The sequence below is a fragment of the Brachycentrus maculatus genome, unplaced genomic scaffold (genome assembly GCF_059751285.1).
Source record: "Brachycentrus maculatus isolate JH-2025_06_01 unplaced genomic scaffold, ASM5975128v1 h1tg000122l, whole genome shotgun sequence".
Lineage (NCBI taxonomy): Eukaryota > Metazoa > Arthropoda > Insecta > Trichoptera > Brachycentridae > Brachycentrus > Brachycentrus maculatus.
This window is the reverse complement of record NW_028280875.1, coordinates 300205-320156: the sequence shown is the minus strand read 5'-3', so window position 1 is coordinate 320156 and position 19952 is coordinate 300205. Positions and strand designations below refer to the sequence as shown.

General features: G+C 34.7%; 1 protein-coding gene across 1 annotated transcript in view; it reads left to right on the top strand.

Annotated features, from left to right (window-relative positions):
* LOC148309471 (hemicentin-1-like) overlaps nucleotides 1-19952 on the top strand; it is a 34250-nt gene that overhangs the window by 10097 nt on the left and 4201 nt on the right. Inside the window, exons 16-49 of the mRNA XM_088259981.1 lie at nucleotides 284-431; nucleotides 717-956; nucleotides 1735-1807; nucleotides 1885-2108; nucleotides 2448-2643; nucleotides 3144-3268; nucleotides 3702-3879; nucleotides 4403-4497; nucleotides 4719-4869; nucleotides 5685-5806; nucleotides 5893-6036; nucleotides 6539-6673; nucleotides 7293-7417; nucleotides 8042-8293; nucleotides 8589-8739; nucleotides 9143-9260; nucleotides 9403-9628; nucleotides 10194-10410; nucleotides 10561-10884; nucleotides 11240-11430; nucleotides 11845-12090; nucleotides 12593-12761; nucleotides 13589-13759; nucleotides 14534-14700; nucleotides 14905-15080; nucleotides 15831-15973; nucleotides 16058-16176; nucleotides 16493-16717; nucleotides 16808-16976; nucleotides 17546-17693; nucleotides 17865-17962; nucleotides 18040-18168; nucleotides 18670-18795; nucleotides 19038-19691. Coding sequence (XP_088116107.1) covers nucleotides 284-431; nucleotides 717-956; nucleotides 1735-1807; nucleotides 1885-2108; nucleotides 2448-2643; nucleotides 3144-3268; nucleotides 3702-3879; nucleotides 4403-4497; nucleotides 4719-4869; nucleotides 5685-5806; nucleotides 5893-6036; nucleotides 6539-6673; nucleotides 7293-7417; nucleotides 8042-8293; nucleotides 8589-8739; nucleotides 9143-9260; nucleotides 9403-9628; nucleotides 10194-10410; nucleotides 10561-10884; nucleotides 11240-11430; nucleotides 11845-12090; nucleotides 12593-12761; nucleotides 13589-13759; nucleotides 14534-14700; nucleotides 14905-15080; nucleotides 15831-15973; nucleotides 16058-16176; nucleotides 16493-16717; nucleotides 16808-16976; nucleotides 17546-17693; nucleotides 17865-17962; nucleotides 18040-18168; nucleotides 18670-18795; nucleotides 19038-19691 — 6175 coding nt within the window. The remainder of the gene's footprint in view (nucleotides 1-283; nucleotides 432-716; nucleotides 957-1734; nucleotides 1808-1884; nucleotides 2109-2447; nucleotides 2644-3143; nucleotides 3269-3701; nucleotides 3880-4402; nucleotides 4498-4718; nucleotides 4870-5684; nucleotides 5807-5892; nucleotides 6037-6538; nucleotides 6674-7292; nucleotides 7418-8041; nucleotides 8294-8588; nucleotides 8740-9142; nucleotides 9261-9402; nucleotides 9629-10193; nucleotides 10411-10560; nucleotides 10885-11239; nucleotides 11431-11844; nucleotides 12091-12592; nucleotides 12762-13588; nucleotides 13760-14533; nucleotides 14701-14904; nucleotides 15081-15830; nucleotides 15974-16057; nucleotides 16177-16492; nucleotides 16718-16807; nucleotides 16977-17545; nucleotides 17694-17864; nucleotides 17963-18039; nucleotides 18169-18669; nucleotides 18796-19037; nucleotides 19692-19952) is intronic.

The following is a 19952-nucleotide window of genomic DNA, read 5'->3' as shown; positions in this document are numbered from 1 at the left end:
TTGTATTTTAAGATCAAGAAGACAGAAGACACATATTCAATAAATATCCTGTCCGCTTCCGCAGTGAAGTGGTTAGCATACTTGGCTACCGTCCTGAGGGTCCTGTGTTCGATTCTGATGGGGTCAAAATAAATATTAAAGGATTTTTTACTCTTCTTCTAACCCTTGCCAGGAAAAAATGGTACATAGAACACTGTATTGCGTCAAAACAGTGTTATCTTGGTCATTAATAACACTAATAAAAGACAAGCTTTAATTAATTGAACATTATAATTTATTGCAGGTGAATGGAAGTGAATTGATAATCCACAATGTAAATCCTGTTGACAGTGGAAAGTACATTTGTGAAGCTGAAAATCAATTTGGATCTACTAAAAGCGCTCTTATCCTGTCTGTTTGGAAAAAGCCTATATTAATTGGAAAATTAGAAAGTATGTTAATGTCTATAATCTCTATTTATTTCATACACTATTTTCATTTATTAAATTTGTTTCTCCCAAAAACTGTTCTATCATGTTGGTATAAAATCATAACTTTGTAAAGCGTCCTCATAAATTTGTTAAAAATTTACAGTAAAATTAAAATTTTTATCTAATATATTTTGAGACAAACCATGGACAATCATAGACAATTTAGACTCAAAAATTTCATTTTGCTGAAATAATTCAATTTCAGTGCCAAATTCAATGTTAAAAGTTTTAACAACTCTTTTCCAGATAAAACGATTAACATCTATGATTCTATCAATATCCCTTGTAAGGTGACTGGTATACCTCTTCCCACAGTGGATTGGTACTTCGATGACATCAAATTATTAAATACTGAAACTATGGTGGATGGGAAAGTCTTACTTCTCTACAGGGTTGATGTAAAGGATGGGGGAAAGTATACCTGTGTAGCTACAAACCAATATGGGGTCCTAAAGGAAGATGTTCATGTTTTTGTCGAAGGTCTAGGTAAGTTTGATAAAGTGGAAATATCTAAGCGGAAAAATTACTGCAACAATAAAAAATGGCAGCGTTTTGCTTGGTTTAATTTGTTTTTCCATTCGAATGCTCAATGTTTGAACTACTGCCATCTTTACTTCAGTAGATCTACTATCAATCTGAGATTCAAGCCAAAACGCATGCAGGATGAAATCTACAGGTCAATAATTGAAGCAAATTACGTATGTCACTGCCATCTATAGTTGAGTAGATTTATAACATAATTTTATACCCTCTTTTGTTAAGTAGATTTAATATTCACATAGCCAAGACTCAAACCGCAAAACGTTCATGTCATATTTTAAAGAGTAATTGCACTGCTGCCATCTCTACTTCAGTAGATCTACTATCAATCTGAGAATTGAATCAAAGCACATACAGGTTGAAGCACATTGCGTATGTCACTGTCATCTATAGTTGAGTAGATTTATAACATGATTTTACGCCCTCTTTAGTTAAGTAGATTTATTAATCATTTAGCCAAGAATTAAACCTCAAAAGCTCATGATATCTTTTGATGATACTCAATTATGGCAGTAGTGCAATTGCACTACTGCCATAATTGAGTATTATTTACAAATGTTGTGATGATTTTTTTTATGATCCATTCCTTTTTACTTCTGGCCCAATTAAAATTGATTCAACGCAGTTTTAGCTCAATCGTTGTTATATGAATGCACATAACAGATTCATAGATATAAGAGTAAAATATATCTGCAATATAGCATACAAATTTTCATGATTACAGAACCACCAATCGTAACCAAAGGAAATAAATCGCTAATAATCAAAGAAGGAGATGTCTTCCATGCAAAGTGTAGGTAAGATGTACTTCCACCGTATGCACAATTTATTTAAAAAGATTGACAGATATTTAACAAAATGTCGTCCATTGCAGGTATTTGCAAGGGAAGCCTCTACCATCTTTATATTGGCAGAAGGATGGAGTCAATATATCCGAATTCAACTTTGTCGATTCTTTAGAAGAGAAGAGCATCGAAGCCAATACTGAAATTGAATTCATCGTTAATGGAGTATTTCATGAACAGGAAGGCAATTATTCATGTGTCGGAGTCAATATTGTAGGAGAAGACCGATACGATTTCCGCTTGGAAGTACAACGTAAGCTTTCTTTAATTTTGAAACGAACATTTTTTTAGTTAACAATTAGGAGTAAATGTTTGAGATAGCGAGTCTGTAAAAAATAACTCATTCAAATCATGCGCAAGATTTTTATCTCAAAATTCGTAGTATGAATTCAAGAGAGTTTTCCATAACAAAAGTTAAGACAAAACACAAGAATTTTCTTAAATAAACATTGGTTTAAGGTCACCGATGTTTAAATCTCTACTGGAAGATCCATTTTTGCATATCATGTGTCACTATTTCTTTAAATACAGATCGAAAAATTCTTAGATCATTAGGAAAATTATACTAATAACAGAATAAATAAATTTCCAGGTCCACCAAAGTTCAGCAAGTCACACAATGGAGCAGACGATGACTATGAAGACGTTCAGGATGGCGAGGGGAAGGAGGATGTTATTGAAACAATGGCAGGAAGTGAGCTGTCCCTGAACTGTGACGCTGTTGGGAAACCAAAGCCATTTGTAACTTGGACAAAGGATGGAATCCCGGTGGTCTTTACAAATATTGTGTATATATATGTGTTTTTATTCTGCTTTTGTAATTGAAATTCAAATGCTATTAACTATAGCAGTGGCAAAAAACTAAAATGTGCTCAGTGTATTATACTATACACTACAGAAGTGGAATTTTGTACATTTTGTACCAAAATATGCTTTAACAATTGACTGAAAATTCTCTCATGAAGTTTCACTTAAAAATTAATATTACAGTAGTCATTTACATTGATATGAATTATTTTAACTATTTTATTCTTAATACATAGTTAAAATGTAACTTTGTTTTAAAATCACCATAAATATTTTATTACAACTTATATATTATTAAATATTTTATTATAATGTCTATTGGTTTTGAAGCTACCTGGTAGACTTTATAATTAAGTTATAATAAAATATTTATAGTGATTTTAAAACAAAGTTTCATTTTAATTATAAAATGGAAAATCACAAAGTTAGTGCTTCAAATATAAATTATATTTTATTCTTATTTGTATTTTATTTTTTGTAGCCATACGGATGTCAATAATAACCTTGTTATAAAAGAAGTTAGGGAGATTGATCACGGGACATACAGTTGTGTTGCTACTAATCCAGTTGGAACATTACAAAGGAATTTCACGGTCAATGTTTTAGGTAACAAAAAAATCTCTTTTTTTTGTAAATTATCAAATTCACCATCATATATCGGTTAGTCGATTAGTGGTTGTATTTGGCTTTGAGAATAGGTGTCTGCAAAGAATTTTAAGTGTACAAAACTGATGCTGCATCATATGTTAAAGTCCCCCATATACCATTAGATATGGATACGAAAATAAGAAAAATGTAACTTTTAATTACTATTTCATGCCGTTTTCAGGAGCTTTCAGTGTACATTTAATGTTTGTATTTTACCATTCTTAAGTTGCAGTACTTGAAGAAATTACTAATGTGTGAAGTGCTAATATATTGATTATATAGTGAATACTAATCTTTATAAAAGCAGAATTTTACATTTCAGGTAGCACCACATAACTTGCTAAGAATTTTATAACTCCTTCTAATTGATTATTTTTTCCTCGAATTACAGTAAAGCCTGCAATTTTAAATGAAATTTCTGACCCCGTATTGCAAACTGTAGAAGGGCAGTTGGTTGTGTTACCGTGTTCCGTGTACGCCGTTCCTGTCCCGCGAGTAACGTGGATGTTTAACAAGGAACTTATCGTGCCGTCTGATCGTATGCAGCTAGACTCTGATAATACACTGAGGTATCATACTTTGTAACTAATTGTAAGATATGTGTGTGAAAAAGATGTCCGTTAGAGAATGACAGCATTATATGGTATGTATGTGCGGTTGTGTGGTTGGCAAGAATGGACTTTCTACCATAGAACTGTAACTAGATAGAATCTTAAGTATCAGTCTGTTGATGAACCATTGTTGGCCAAATGGGTATCATTCCTTTTATGTAATAGTTACCGCTCCCAGTATAATACACAAATTGAGAGAAAAAGACAAAACTATCTGTTATTATAAATTTTTAAAAATCCATCACTTGGATTCAAAATGAAATTTTGCAGTCCGAAATCAAGGAATGCTTAAGTTATTTTTTGCCCTCTGTTATTTTCAACATCAGGTAGGAGTACTCAATTTCAATTCCCTGTCCTGTTTGCTGTTAATGTCTTAATTTTTTTAAAAATTAAAACTGTTTTAAAAGGGTTTTAGTAACTTTTTCTATAGTTGTCAAATCGTGTTGTTTAAAATTAAATTACTTGCTTTTATTCCTTTCAGATTTGTAGCGAATTTGACAGACTCGGGGGTATACAAATGTGAAGCAATAAATAAGGCAGGAAACTCAAGTCGAGACTATCTAGTGTTAGTCTTTGGTATGATATTATTTTGATTTTTGTTATATTTATTAATTTATCATTATTATCCTTAGATTCCCGTATAAAAGAACAGTTTTTCTTTTTTATATAGTATTTTATATAGAAAAATCATTTTATATAGTATTTATCAAATTTCTTCCGAGATTTGATAAATACAAAAAAAAATGATTTTTCTCTCATTGTCTTCTAAATATGGTACTTCTTATTTACTATTCTAGTTCCCCCGTACATTTATCCTCCTGGAAATGAAGTGATCAAGTCAACAAATGGCTCATACATAGTATTGGATTGCCATGCTATCGGTTTCCCAGAACCCAATATAATATGGACCAAAGATGGACAGCCGCTTACTAACTCTACTGATATTGTGTGAGAAATTAAGTATTATATTATTTGTATCAGTATTTCCTGTTATTTTTATGCAAAGACAGAAAAAATTCTTCATTAAAATAATTGTTAGACTAATCAGAGTACCTGTATTATCCAAAATTACTTAGTCAGTACTGAAGAAGGTTATCTTTTCATTTACTTTGCTTGCCTCATCTCTAAAACCTCACAATTTTTTAGCAATTCTATTCCTGTGCTGTTAGACTTTAGAATGACTTACATCTCCCAGTGAAAGATGCTACTTCCTTGATATCTTTCAAGAGTTCCATTATTTTTTTACCTTCAAGTTATAAACATCATTCAGAAACTTTGGTTTTTCATTTCAAGATTAAGGAAATAATTTGAGTTATTGAGGAACTTATTCGCTCTTGTGATGAGACAGAGCTTCTGTTCCAATTGAGAGTGTGTCTTTCTTTGGTTTGTTCTATGTATGGCCTTTACTTTATTAATCATACACCACCTTTTGTAATAATTACTCATGAATTACTATGGATTTGATGTCACATCTAAAATATTACTAACTACATAATAACCTATTAACACTATTCTTCTTTGATTCTATCACTCTCCCTCTACAAAATACACTTTTTTTATTCTTTTGCTGCTATTATGAAATCAGAAAAAATATATTCTTTATTATTTTTTTATCTTCTGTTAGCATTGTCTGCTTTTGGTACAAACCTTGACCATTCACATTGTTAACTATTTTCGGTCGAATATTTCTTTTTAGCAATAAGTCCGCCAATTAAACAATTATTTAACATATTGAATTAAATTGAATAATGTTTCCCTGGTAGATTAAATGATTCTGGCCGTCTCAATATAACAAGCGTCACACGGAACAATTCCGGAACATTTATTTGCGCTGCCGAGAACTATGCAGGATTCTCTGAAAAGATTTTCTACGTGGTTCTCAATGGTAAGTTCCTTTTGCGCAGTTTGTTAATAAGAAATTTACAAAGTAAACTAGTAGAAATATTCTAATGTTTTTAATTGAATTTTTAGAAGCTCCCAACATATTGGCCAGTGAGTTACCAGCGAATATCCAACTACTAGCCGGGGAAGAGGAGTTTAATATCCCTTGTCGGGGAAGCGGCAACCCTAAACCTTATGTTTCCTGGATGAAAGATGGGAAATACATTATAAATGGTAATAATAAGTAACATACAGTAAAGACTCATCAATATAAACCCTGCTTTATCTGACGACTGCATTACATATGTAATCTTTGTTGCTGATTTTGTTATTATTGGTAAAATATGTTAACACAGATAGAAATTCATCTATGGACATATGTAATTCTTTTTAATAAAAATACATTTTTCCATGACAAAAATCAGATTATTATAATTTCCTTGTGTTCTAAATCTACGCCATACACAATACTTTCAATTAGGATGTCTGGCAGACGACATGCCAGATTATTATTTTATTCATTTAAAGTCTTATCAACTTTTGGAGTTTAATCTGACATTTAAAACTAAAATTAAAAATCAAATTTGATATATCGCGCTTCCGAGTAGTCAATGATGCACTATTAAGAAGTTTTAGTCTCGGGGAAGGAGCAAATTGCTTTGAAACCGGTCAACGATTGAATTAATTTATAATAATCAAAGTAATTTTTGTAAATTAAAATAAATAATCTTTACAGATCTGCATACTAAGGTGCAATCTGATGGAACATTATCACTGAGACTCGCAACTGAAGAGCTGACTGGAAAATACACGTGCCAAGCTGCCAATACTGAGGGATCCGTAGAAATTGATTACCATATCCAAGTTATTGGTATATTTCATATATTTTTACCAACTTGCTGCGCAACCATCTGTATCTTATTATATTCCATTTGATTCGACCCCCATAATTTGGAGAATATGGGTGAACAAAATTCCCGAAATAATTCTGATGCTCTCAATTTCGAAAAAAATGGCCCGGTAGTAAGATTTGTGGAGTTAAATAGTTTCTTGAAGATTTTCTACAATCACAGTAAGACCTCACTTGAGGGGTTCAAAATAATGATACTGTGTTAAATGAGGTCATCTTAAAATGTAAATATCTTTTAACACATGTTGTAACCGGTCTATGCCGGGAGACCAAAACAATACTAAAGCAACAAAATCGTGCTCAGTTTTAGGAAATCTCAATACTACTTTGCAGCACTGAAACAGTACTAAGCAGGGTCTTCCTGCTTCTATCATACCAACTTAACCATATTTAAAAAAAATTAAAAACCCATTTGTTTTAGCAACAGTGGTTGTTAAAGATTGGTAAAACGCACTATTAGTAGTATCACATTTGATTGTGATTATGTTTTCTCAATATTAAATTTTGAGCATTTATTCTCAGATACAGTATGGTTTGAGAACTCTCACAGAGAGGTTAACAGCTATGCTTTTAATTTTAGCTCCACCAACTTTGATAAATCCAGAAGAACACAGTAAGACCATTATAGCTGTAGAAGGGTCTATCGCTAACTTGGAGTGCCCACTGAAACATACCGCAGTAATGCCGAGTATACAGTGGTATAAGGTAAATCAAATTACAAAATTTCCTTACAAAAAATGTCTTAAAAAACATATTTACAAATTCAACACTTAGCTAAAATTATGGATGGTAATGATCATCTAAGATGAATAACATTTGCCTAGATAAGTAGCACTTGCAATACAAGCCACTTGCTATTGCAGGTGTAGTAGCCAAACAATGCTATCTCCATATACATATTATGCAGGAAGTGTTAGTTGCTTGCCTTCGAATCGTACTTTAGTTCCCATGAATAAGGTTAATTCCCAGCGAGGTTTAAATGATATTTTGAGTGTCCAAAGTTTGTTTACTATTGCTAGATTTTACCCCACATAGGGATTGTTATGAAGATTTTTATTAATATCTGAACAAAGTTGAAGAAGTTATTCAAATGAAATATGAAAGTCTAATAACTTCTTAATTTATTTTCTGATTTTATTAATATGAGATTTAAATAAAATCAGAAAATATAATTGGTTAATACACTAAGACGTTACAAACAAAATTGATCATTTTAACACTACCAGTATGCAGTGCACTATGCACCATTAGATGAAGATAAGAGTCAGAAGTATAGTAGTATGTTTACTTATAAGAAATCCTCGGTTATACGTTGTCGTTTTTTTTCAGAATTCTGATATTATTAAAGACAATGTCAACAAGACAGTTCTCAAACTAGCAAACGTGTCCAGGCACGATGCATCGGAATATTCATGTTTGGCTTCCAACGCCGGAGGGAAAGTTTCCGCCACGTTCAAGCTGGTGGTCCAGTGGCCGCCGTCCTTCCCCGACGGAATTAACCGGGACTCGGAGCACGTCCACTTCCTGGAAGGAGACCCTATGAAATTGGCTTGCCACGTTGATGCCAATCCTGCGGCCGATGTAAGAATATGATCTTATTTATGATTATAAAGTTGATCTCTTCATCAATATTGTGTAACATTTTCTTGGAGGTTTGAAATAGTGGAATTATTGCTAACGAATCATAACAATCAACAACTGTAAATTGTTTTCACTATTTTTACTATTTTTCATATGAAATACAAATTTATTACTCTTTTAATGTTTACATTTTAAACAGTTTTATGTTGAAAGTAACGTAAATCTCGGTGAAAGGTTAAGAAAGGCTCCCGACCTTTTCTGTATCCTTGTTTTTATATTTAGTACCAATTTCCAGGTACAATGGCTTAGAAATTTAGAAATGATCGGAGATATATCGCCCATACTGAGAAGGAACTTTGCCAAAACACATCACGCTGGAGAACACATATGTGTCGCTTCCAATCCCCACGGACAGACTACTAAAAAGTTTTTTGTGCAGGTGTCAGGTAAATAGGACAAACATTACTATTTATATTTTATTGAAAACTAACAAAATCCATGTAGACAATTTCAAATTGTCACCCGATTAATCTATCTGAATGGGTCAGTAACTTAATCATTCATTAATGACTAAAAGAGTATTTTCCTAATTCTGTTCACTTTGATTCAATGTTTTCTTTTATAATTTTGCATTTTAAAAGCTATTGATTATAAAAAATAAAAATGACTAAAAGTCGAGACAATGACGAAAATGCTTGTTTAATTTAGAGTGCAATGGTGGTCTTAACATCAGACAGTCATCACGACAAGATACATTATAGAAAATTATTGAATCACTTTAAAAAAAAGTGAAAAATATAATATTATCATTGTAATTTTTGGTTGTTAAAACACCTGAAATGTTTTCAGCGCCTCCCAAAATTGAAGGCCCGGAGAGTGTGAATATGGAAGTAAGGTTGGGACAAGCAGTCAGATTGGATTGTGTCGTGTCTGGATACCCAAAGCCAGATATTGACTGGACAGTTAAGTGAGTTTAAAATACCATACTTTTTCTAGAATATTCTTAATCCCATATGTGTACATTTTAAAAAAAAATTATGGTTTTTATTCAAATTCTTATTACTATTTAAGATGACATAATGTTGCATAAAAATATACTTAAATTATAGATATACACCAGATTGGGATGTGATTGGCGATGGTCGAATACTGAAGACCTTCAATGTGTCCCGACATTCTGAAGGGAACTACTCCTGTTTGGCCAAAAACAAGGCGGGAAATGCGACCAAACACTTCAACATCAGCATAGTGGAGTTACCCAGAGTTCCTATAGTTAAACTCAATGTTACCGGCGTTCCCGACATCACTGACGGTGGTGGGAACCTTTCATTGAAAGTAAGTCCTATAAGTTGACGAATGTTAATCCAAAGACAGGAACTAGCTGACTGCATATTTTATCTACTTATTAAAAAAATCCAAAAAAAAATATTGGCAATTTTCAACCATGAACAATTTTAATTGTCTTTTATTTATGATTTGAGTTTTAATTTTACTATAATAACAGATATTGGAGTAAGTTATCCATTTGAGGGTTGACAAAGATGAGATATTTAATATAAAACGTAAGATCAAATTAAGATCAACTTGCGATTGGGACACATGGTTGCAGATATAATTTGTTGAATCACGGTGGCATCTATAATCGATAGCCTATTTTTATCATGTAAATGTTGAAAAAGGAAATTTTTGGGATTATTTTCACAGATGTCAGTAGTATAAAATTTTTGCTACGTTTTAAGCTAAAAATCATTATGATGTCAATACTAGGAATAGAGAAATCGAGGTTTGAATTTTGGGTACCATACTGTCACAAACTGTTTACTAGACACACAAATAAATAATCACTTATCCTTGAAAATTTTCAATTTTATACAATTTAAATGCAAAGGTGTTTTTGTAGGCTGGTTCAAATGTTTCAATCATGTGCATATCTTCTGGCAACCCTCCTTCTTCTGTGATGTGGATAAGGAATGGAATAGTTCTGAATGATTCCGAGGCTTTGAACATGACTGAATTGTACTTTAAGAACTTACACTCTCGGGATGGTGGAAAATACACCTGCATGTCCAAAAACAGAATCGGATTAGAGGAAACGGACATAAATATCGACGTTCTCGGTGAGTTGTGGAAAATAAAATTTATGACTCCAAGCCATTTCATCTCACATTCTTTCCAAATGTCCTTGTGATTTGCCATAGTTTCATTCTCTTTTAAGTTTTATTGATTGGTCATCATTTAATTTTTATTTACAAAATTTGTTTTTTCAGTTTATCCCGAAATTATAGACGTCGGCAATAGTGAAATAATCCTCAGTAACAACAACAAAACCATAAACAGGTGGAAGACAATAGAGACTCTGGAAAGACAGTCAATCAAGTTAAACTGTCGAGCGCAAGGGAACCCGATACCTGATATCTACTGGTTCAAAGACAAAAATTACATGAGGTTTTACGACTCTAATGTTTTGACCGAAGACCAAGGCCAAGTCCTGGTCATCAAGAAGGTGTCCAGGGAACACGGAGGGAACTATACTTGCGTTGCGAGAAACAGCATAGGAGAGGATAAAATGAATTTTAAACTGGACGTTTGGGGTAAGCCAACTGTTCCAAACTTTTTTTTATTACACTGATATTTTTGTCCACCTCCATAGTAAAGTGGTTAGCTTATTAGCTGCTGGTGGTTCTGGGTTCGATTTCGTAAATTCTAAATTTGCATATTTGGCAGGCGTTTCGCACCTCACTATATAATGTATACAATTTATAGACCTCACTCTACTAGTGATTACTCTTCTGGGTATTCTATTTATTTAGTAATGTTATTTTTATTAGATGAATAATTAGAGGAATCGATTAAGTTTGTAGAGCAACACATAAGTCGAGAGTAGTCTCAATATTCCCGGTTTTACTGTACTATTTGCAGGATCATGATGAATCGGTTGTTTTTTAGTGAGCCCATTTGTGGAACAGCAGAAAGATGGCGGGATGATGTATGTCGCTAAGCGAGGACAAAATGTACAACTAGAATGTCCCATTACCAGCAACCCCAAACCGGTGATCCGTTGGCTCAAGCACCCATACTTCGATATTGTCGATGACAAATTCCCCAATATTAAAATCAAGGATTCAAATAGTACTCTCGTAAGTAAATACAGTAAGTCCTCGCTTTATGCGGGGATATGTTCTACAGTGCTAAACAAAACAGCATTAAACAAAGTCATCTTAACCAGATCTGGGTTCTCACCAACAGACCATCAGGTTTCAGTGCCGTATAACAGAGTTTATTGGTATAATATATTAATTGTGAATTGTTGAATAATTATTAATTATTGACCAAATGAAAAACTATCAACTCCACAAGCAAACACTCCCATGTAAATTCAAGAGATGTTCCTTCAAATATTATCTGCATTTTTTTACATTGTACCATTTTTCCATTCAATATTGGCCAGGCATCAACATGAGATAGATAAATAATATTAGATATGGATGACCATGCTTTATCAAAACAGTAATTAGTGCTGAAATAATATGCATTCAACGTTAAAATTTCAGTTGCTTCAGAATGTGACAGTTGCTGACAATGGTAACTATTCCTGTATTGGTACCAACTTAGTGGGGATGGTGGAGATGCTGTTTGTGTTTGAGGTTGTGGAAGCTCCGACCATCCTGGAAGAAGAGCCGGATGAGAAGAAGGGCTACTTGCTCCCCAATGGAACGGTGATAGCCAAGATTCGAAGGGGATTCCAACTGTCGTGTAATGCCGTGGCGCATCCTGAACCAGAAATAATTTGGTATAAGGTAATTATCAATATATTTTTCTTAAATGTAAAGGCCAACCTAAAATATTTTTAAAAGTTGCGGAAGTTCTCCTCTTCTTCTGGCCACTATCCGCACAAAAGTGGTGCATAGGGCACCGCATCAGTATGATGCGATGTTTACTCGATCATTGACATATGGAGGCAAAGTGCCTGTCCTGCCCCCCAGAGTCTTGGATCTTCAAGTGAGGGGCACAGTGTGAAGGACATTACGGCTGTATAGGAATGTAAATGAGGAAGGAATAGTTGATAGCAAAATGATAATGCTAGCAATGTCTAGAGTGCTTGGGGTTGCAGTCCTCTAAGGTACTAATTTATTTTACTTGTAACACAAATGCTGATTTTTCAAGTCGCATATTTTACTCTTTAAAAAAAGTGTTGTTTAATTGTCAAAAAAAATATGGCTTTGGAAGTACTTTTTGGTATTGGGTTTAGGTGCAAATTATGAACTCGCCCTTCGCTAACTGATTGTATCGTGTTTCCAGGATGGTTTCCGTTTGTATAATTCATACGGAGCAGACTCCCTTCACTTGTCCAGAGATGGAAAGTTCCTGAACGTTATGGACGCAAGTCTCGGCAGTGCCGGAAGGTATATGTGCAACGCTCACAACAAAGTCGGAAATGTTCAGAAGGAATTTCTTGTCAAAGTTTTGGGTGAGCACTCACTTATACTAGAGCCGTCTATAATATTCTATGTAAGAAACCTTTATGTGGCTACTATCTTGGGATGTAATGTAGTATTAGTAAATTACCCCATTTGATTAAAATCAATGTAAAAGCACCCCGTTTAATTATGTTTACTGAAATTTCAGTAAACATTCAGTAGAAAATTTGATTAGCTCTATAATGCTTGCACTTCCTCTATGCTCTCATTTGTTCAAGTAATATCCGCTTGACAGCTGGCATTAAATTGCTGACGCACCTTTTTCCTGACGAATATTATATGAAAAAAATCACTTTCTTCTTCTTCTGACCTAAGTGGGTCCCACATCAAATTGATACGCCCAATCAGGATTATATAAAAGCAATGTAACTGATTACATCAATAGTATTCTTCCTCCATTTGAATGTCTTCACAGACTGATCTGTGAAGACATTCAAATGGAGAAAGAATACTATTTACGATTTGAAGAGAAGAAGAAGAATAGCAGTAAGAGCTAGGGCAATCGGGGGTATACCCATACTTGTAGCTTATGTAAGTTGTGCTCTACTTATATGTACAAGTACCTAGAGCGGATGAAAAACTATCAACTTACTATCAGAAAACTTCAAACGCATATGATACCTGTGCTAAAAATTATGGAACAATGACAGATGACAAAACAGAGTTTTGTTTTTTCATAATTTTAAAACAAATTATTAACAATGTTTATACAATAAATCCAATGGGTCCAATTCTAATGTCGGCAACCTAGGTTTTAGTTATATGTAATACACATATGTGAGCAAATGTCATTTTAATGTGTATTGATTATCATTAGTGCCAGCCGAGTGGAGCTCTTGGTCACAATGGAGTGAGTGCAGCGCAACGTGTGGCCCGGGGCTGAGTACCAGAAGTAGGGAATGCCAGTTTCATGGAGACTTGGAAGCTGTCTCTGGATATTCCCACCACGTTGTACAAAATGACCAAACCATTCCCACTAATACCACAGGTATATCCGTATCTTACATATATTCCATACCTTACTTGGGTCAAGACAGATTGGCACAATATGAATGATACCTGCTTATTGAATAGCCAGTTCGAACTCGTATTCTTTTTGCTATTGGTATTAGAGGTGATTTTAGTTTTAATTATCCTTGATTTCTCAAACACAATGTTGGGTTTTCTACGATTTTGATTATGGACTATTTAGAATAATGTTCACATATCGCTCACTCCTTTCAAGAACGTCATAAATCAAAAAACTTGATTTTTCAATAGAACGTTTTTAAAGTTTAAAAATATAATTCAATGTATTAAAAATTAATATCAAGCCACTTATTGAACTTTTTACTGTGCAAAACAGATCTTTTTAGGTAAAACCTGAAGGTTTTTCTCCATTTGAAAATATTTTAGTACATTTAAAAAAATTATAAACAATACCTTTTCTTCAAAATGTAAAAACAACACTTTCTGCCCTGTATCGGGTAAATATCAAGTTAAAAATATGCCTCCTTTGCTGGGATATAGTACATTTTCTGGGCATTCCGAAAATATGCACAAGTGAAAATTGACGATTTTTGATTTATGACGTTCTTGAAAGGAGTGAGCGATATGCACAATGCTGTTTCAATCTGTATAGTTGGTCATACTGACCGGTTAGCATAACAATGGGTGGGCAAAGACATGCGCTTATTTTTACTACTAAGATAATACATACTGAGTATCAGTCCCAGTCAACACATTTGGTACTTACATTATCAAACTATCTTATTCCTTTCAGATAAAATTCCGCATAAGAATAATTCACCTTTGTCTAGCGGCCAAACTCCTATTGAAGGCAAATCATCGAACGCAACTGTTAGAAAACTGCCTGAAGACATGTTGGACAAGAGCGCGTGCAGAGGTAATGGCACGGAATCGAGGGAATGCTTTATTGTCCCTTGTAAGGTGAGTTCCAACTTTATTTTGAAGAATAATTTTACAGAATGATGTAATCATGGTGGGCTAGTCAGAATCGGTGAGAGTATGGCATACCCTGCAACCTCAAGCCTCCTGACAATTGCTGCTGTTTTGCCTACCGACAATCCCTTCTTATTTAGTGTTAGAGTGAAATTAATCACTGGATGAAGTACAGGAATGTGTTGACTGCAGGTGGACGGGGGCTGGAGCTCATGGGGCGAGTGGACGTCGTGCTCTGTGCGCTGCGGGGCAGGCAGTCGGCGGCGCTACCGCAGCTGCTCAGCCCCGCGCGCACTGTACGGGGGCGCCACGTGCGCGGGCGCTGATGCGCAGCAGGAGCCCTGCCAGGGGACCAACTGCTCCAAGTGGTCAGTCTGAATATAGCAATTATCAAGAGCTTTGCTCACAGAAATTGGATATTATTAAAAAATCATTAATTATTGGGTTTTCAATAGTCTCGTTTGATATTATGGTTTCTAGTTGAATACCACTTTAATTTATCAGAAGGGAAGCAAGATGAAAGCGGATTACTTTTAACACAAATTTATTTAGTTCTATCAAATTACAATCAAGAAAATACTTAAGAATAATCACGTGATTCTAATATGAGAACAGTTGAAGTACGTGTCGATCTGAGGACGGGCGGCGACGAAGTGTGGCGGGCTCGCTCGTTCCGTTCGTTGCTGGTCTCGTGTAGGTAGCTCGCTATGTCACTCGATTTGAGTTGCCATAGCCGATGTGTGGGTTGCTATAGTCGATGTGCATTATATGTGTGGGTTGCCACAATATTTTCATAACACAAGTGACACGTGAATAGTTTTTAATGTACCTACTCATACGTTCCGTAATTTATTTGGCAATATACAGCCTCATTTGAACCTGATCTCTCGTGGTACATTTCTGAAATGGTCGAAAAGGACATTTTTGGTCCTTTGTGACCATATCAGTTACCATCACGACTACAAATAGGTGTGGTTTGTTTGTAAAATTATACAAAGTTACTATCACTACTTTTATGTAATTTCTGGGTTACTAATAAGAGATCCTTCCTTCTTTCATTTTTCTAAAGTCTCACTCGATGTTTAAGAAAAATACTGAATCTGTTTGTTCAAATATAGGTTGTCTTGGTCATCATGGAGCGAATGCAGTGTTTCTTGTGGAAAGGGAATGCAAGTACGCACACGGAAATGTGAGGGGCCAATAGAGACGTGTGTAGGAATCGATAGAGAAACGAGGACGTGCCTTTTGCCAAGTTGCCCTGGTAAATCCATTTTTTAAACCTTTTGAATAAAATAGAATTATTAGATTATTTGTCGGGAGTTGATTTGATCATTTTGTTCTAAAGTTCGGGCAGTGTGGAGCGAATGGAGTGACTGGAGTCCCTGCTCCGTGAGCTGTGGGACCGGTCAAAGAAGGCGTTGGAGAAAGTGTCGCAGTGGAATGTGCACTGGCGGAAACTTACAAGTTGGTTTTTATTTTATTTTGTGGTATCTTTATAAAATACCACTGGTTTTTTGTTAGAAAAATGGTTTATTTAAGACAAATATTCATGGCTAAACATTGTTTCTGTCCATTCAATGATAAATAGGTACTGCAAATAACTGTATTAAATTTGACTAGAAATAATTATAAAACAAATTATTTTTTAATGGTACCAAACATTCCCACGCAACATATCTGACCACGGTGGCAGGTGATGTGGTCACACCACCGCAACAACATGTTACATGGGTGATTCAAGTTGATTATTGCTCATGTTTTTGTAAATTATGCATTTTAGATTGAAAAGTGTTTGGACATTCACAATTCTTGCAATAAATATATCGAAGGTATTAACGACATCTACGGGAGGAAAGGTCAGAACAAACGCAACAAGGCGCTGTTGAACATATCTGGAAAGTTGAACGGGTTCATGTTGCCGTCTAAGTTTGTAGAGGCGGACATATTGGAGAGAAATGGTCATCAGTATGTGCAGACATCTATTAATGATGTGCTCGCTAAAAAGGTATTGGCTCGCTTAAATTTTTCACGATTCTAAAATTTTTTAAATTCTTTTTATATACATTTATAACAATATTTAATATATCTGTCGAAGGATGATTATCTGCCGTACATGAGTTTCCTAATATCACCGAAAGCAGTGGATAACAAGGAAATGGAGAAAGCGTACCAAAATAAGCCACTCGCAAGTAGCCGCCTGAGAATGATGCCATCGCAGTTTGATGATTCTGATTTGGATGATTCTCAAATACAATTTGCAACTGGTAAATATTAGTTTATCCTCGAGTGCCCTAGCCATAACTGTTTTTTTCCTTTACCTACCTACCATCCCCTTCTATCTGTCTCATCACATATATTTCATTTCTAAATTCCAGAACTGTAGAATCAAAGAACATTTTGTTTTTATTTCATTAAGATCAAATTAACACTACACCCATCTGGTGTGGTACCCTATGTACTATCTGGTTGTGAATAGGTATCAATGAAAAATACATATTTACAAACTCATTTAGTTCAACGTAAATGTAAAAATTTATTCAACTATTTCCACTCTTTTTTAAACAAAGAATCATTTCCAGTATAAAGATTGAAAATTGTAAGTATGTATAACAGCCAGCTATCTTCCAAGGTTACCTGTTTTAAATTAACTGGCTAATTTATATAAGACTAGTTCAATCTGATCAATAAAACAGGCCATGTTGATTTTTGTCCCTGATTTTAATTTGACAGCCAAGCAGACACAGCTGAAGTGATATTCGTTCTGCATTAAAATAATAGCGTACAAATTAAATTTAGCGCCATTCTATTTAAAAAATTTGATTTTCAATTTTAGGAGAACAGGTACACCTTTATCACAGAAACCAGGGAGTGTCAGACAGTGGGGAAATGTTGGTGGACATCATCATAGACGGAAACATTCCGGATAACGTAAACAGTGACAGAGCAGAACCGATACATCAACAGCTTGCTCCAGCCATGCTGTAACTTGAACTTTTATACTACTTATTACTTCATATCTTAACATCTCAAATCACAATTAGATACGGACGACTTATTCTTGCAAAGGGCTAGCGTCCCGTGTGCTACTAAAAGTCAACACCGTTATTTTGGTTATATATTTATATTTGCACTATAAATATTTCATTTTTCAGTATCACTGAAAATAAGCAGTCATCTCCAATGGCAGTATTAAGGGTTAACACATGCAGCGTAGGCTATGCGTACCATGAAGACAACAACCAATGTCAAGGTTTGTTTAATGTAAAATAAAGGCTCAATTCCGACTGATTTTATTAAGAATTGGTGACAAATTTGTTGTTATTTTAGATGTGAATGAGTGTGAACTGCCGACCAATGGCTGCCATTCGACGCAGATGTGTGAAAACCTTCCGGGAAGTTATCGATGCCTCTGTCAGCACGGCTTCATGTCAATGGGAATCGGTCAGCGTTGTTTAGGTAAGTTAATATATGCGACAGCTACTATTTCCCTAAATCAGTACTCGCCTGATCTGCCTCTAAGATTATTCAGGATCAATGAGATTTCCCAGCATCAAGTTGGGATTCAACACCGAGTCATTAAAGGTGGACTGTATTGATTGAATACTGCCGAGTATCATACTACCAAGTAGTAGAAGTTTACATAAGTTATTTGAAATTAATGTATATGCACAATTTACTTTGCACTATCACATTCCACCAGTCATGGACAATAATAGTGTAGGGAGGGGAACAAATAAGCAAAGTAGGGACTGAGACAGGTTTGACAATCATAGAGACACAATATTTGTCAAATGTTGGCTACAATAATATGCAAATTGACCTCAAAGTTAAGCTTGACATCAACGTATTTTATGTGCAGTAATTCCTTGTCTCGGTAGTGTATTCATTCTGTAAGTCGTTGATAATTAATGCTTACACAGCATACATTTCATATTGTTTAATGATTAACTGTTTCAGATGTGAATGAGTGTCTCCATAATACAGATGGGTGTTCTCATGACTGTGTGAATACTGCCGGGAGCTTCTACTGTACTTGTCCGCCAGGACTAAAGCTCACGGGGGATCGTAAGACGTGTGTTAAAGGTTGGTGTTTAAAGTATTAAAAATTTTGAACTAACGCAAAGCATCTTTTTTCTTTTAAAAATCTTTTTTACACAGTAAAAACTCTCTCTCACATTCGATGTTACATGATTTGAAATAATGATACCACTTCTCTACTAACTTTTGAATGATATTTTAATATAATATGCTTTAACCAAAATTCCGGCTAGCACTATTGCTGGTGACAGATGGCCTTATTAATTTATGTACTTAAAATTTTACAGATGATATCAACAAATGGTTGAAGGGTTTCCAAGTGCCAGAAGAACCACCAATTGTGACATATACTCCTACTTCCACAGCACCTACAAGAATACTACACGGTAGTATCGACGAAATTGATTCAGATGATGGAGAAGAAAACATACTCCTAACCAGAATATCGCCATCTAGAGACAAGTCCAAACCCGCTCACCGCAGAACGCGGCCGCATAAATACCATCCCATAGACGATTATGACTATAAAGCCCTGTCTCCTTTTGATGAAAACGAATACACGGACAACAATGACGGGCAGGGCAGGCAGAGAATATCCAAACATTCCAAGTGGAGTCAGCCACCGATAACTATAGCGGACGATGAAAAAGACACCTATGACACCCAAGAAAAGAAAAAAAGCACCACAGACCAAAAAAGCACATCGCACTCCTCGAGATTGGATTCTTTTTTCGATTTCATAATTTCAGAAAAGAAAACAAAGAATCCTGATGAAACAGGTAAAAAGGAAATGATAAAGAAACCGACCAACCGAGAAGATGTCGATAGTCAGGAAAATTCTTACGAAGATGATGATTCATACGAAGATGAAGACAGTTATACCAAGTTGTTCAATGATACATGTCCCGAAGGTTATCATTTGGATAATAACAAGTGTAATGGTAAGCCAAAAGTCATTTTTAAATTCTTAAATCATTTATTATTTATTTGTCTTCCTCTCCAAGCGCCCTGTTAGTTCCCCCCTGGACATTGTCGATCACCACATTCTATTCTGTGCTTTCCGGAACAATTCCTGGACACATTCATTTCTTTTCTTACCTAATTATGTGGACTACATAGCAGTTTCAAATATCAAACTAACAAAATATATTATTTTTTATGTAGAGGTAGATACTTAAAAAGGTAGATAAAGCACACCAAAA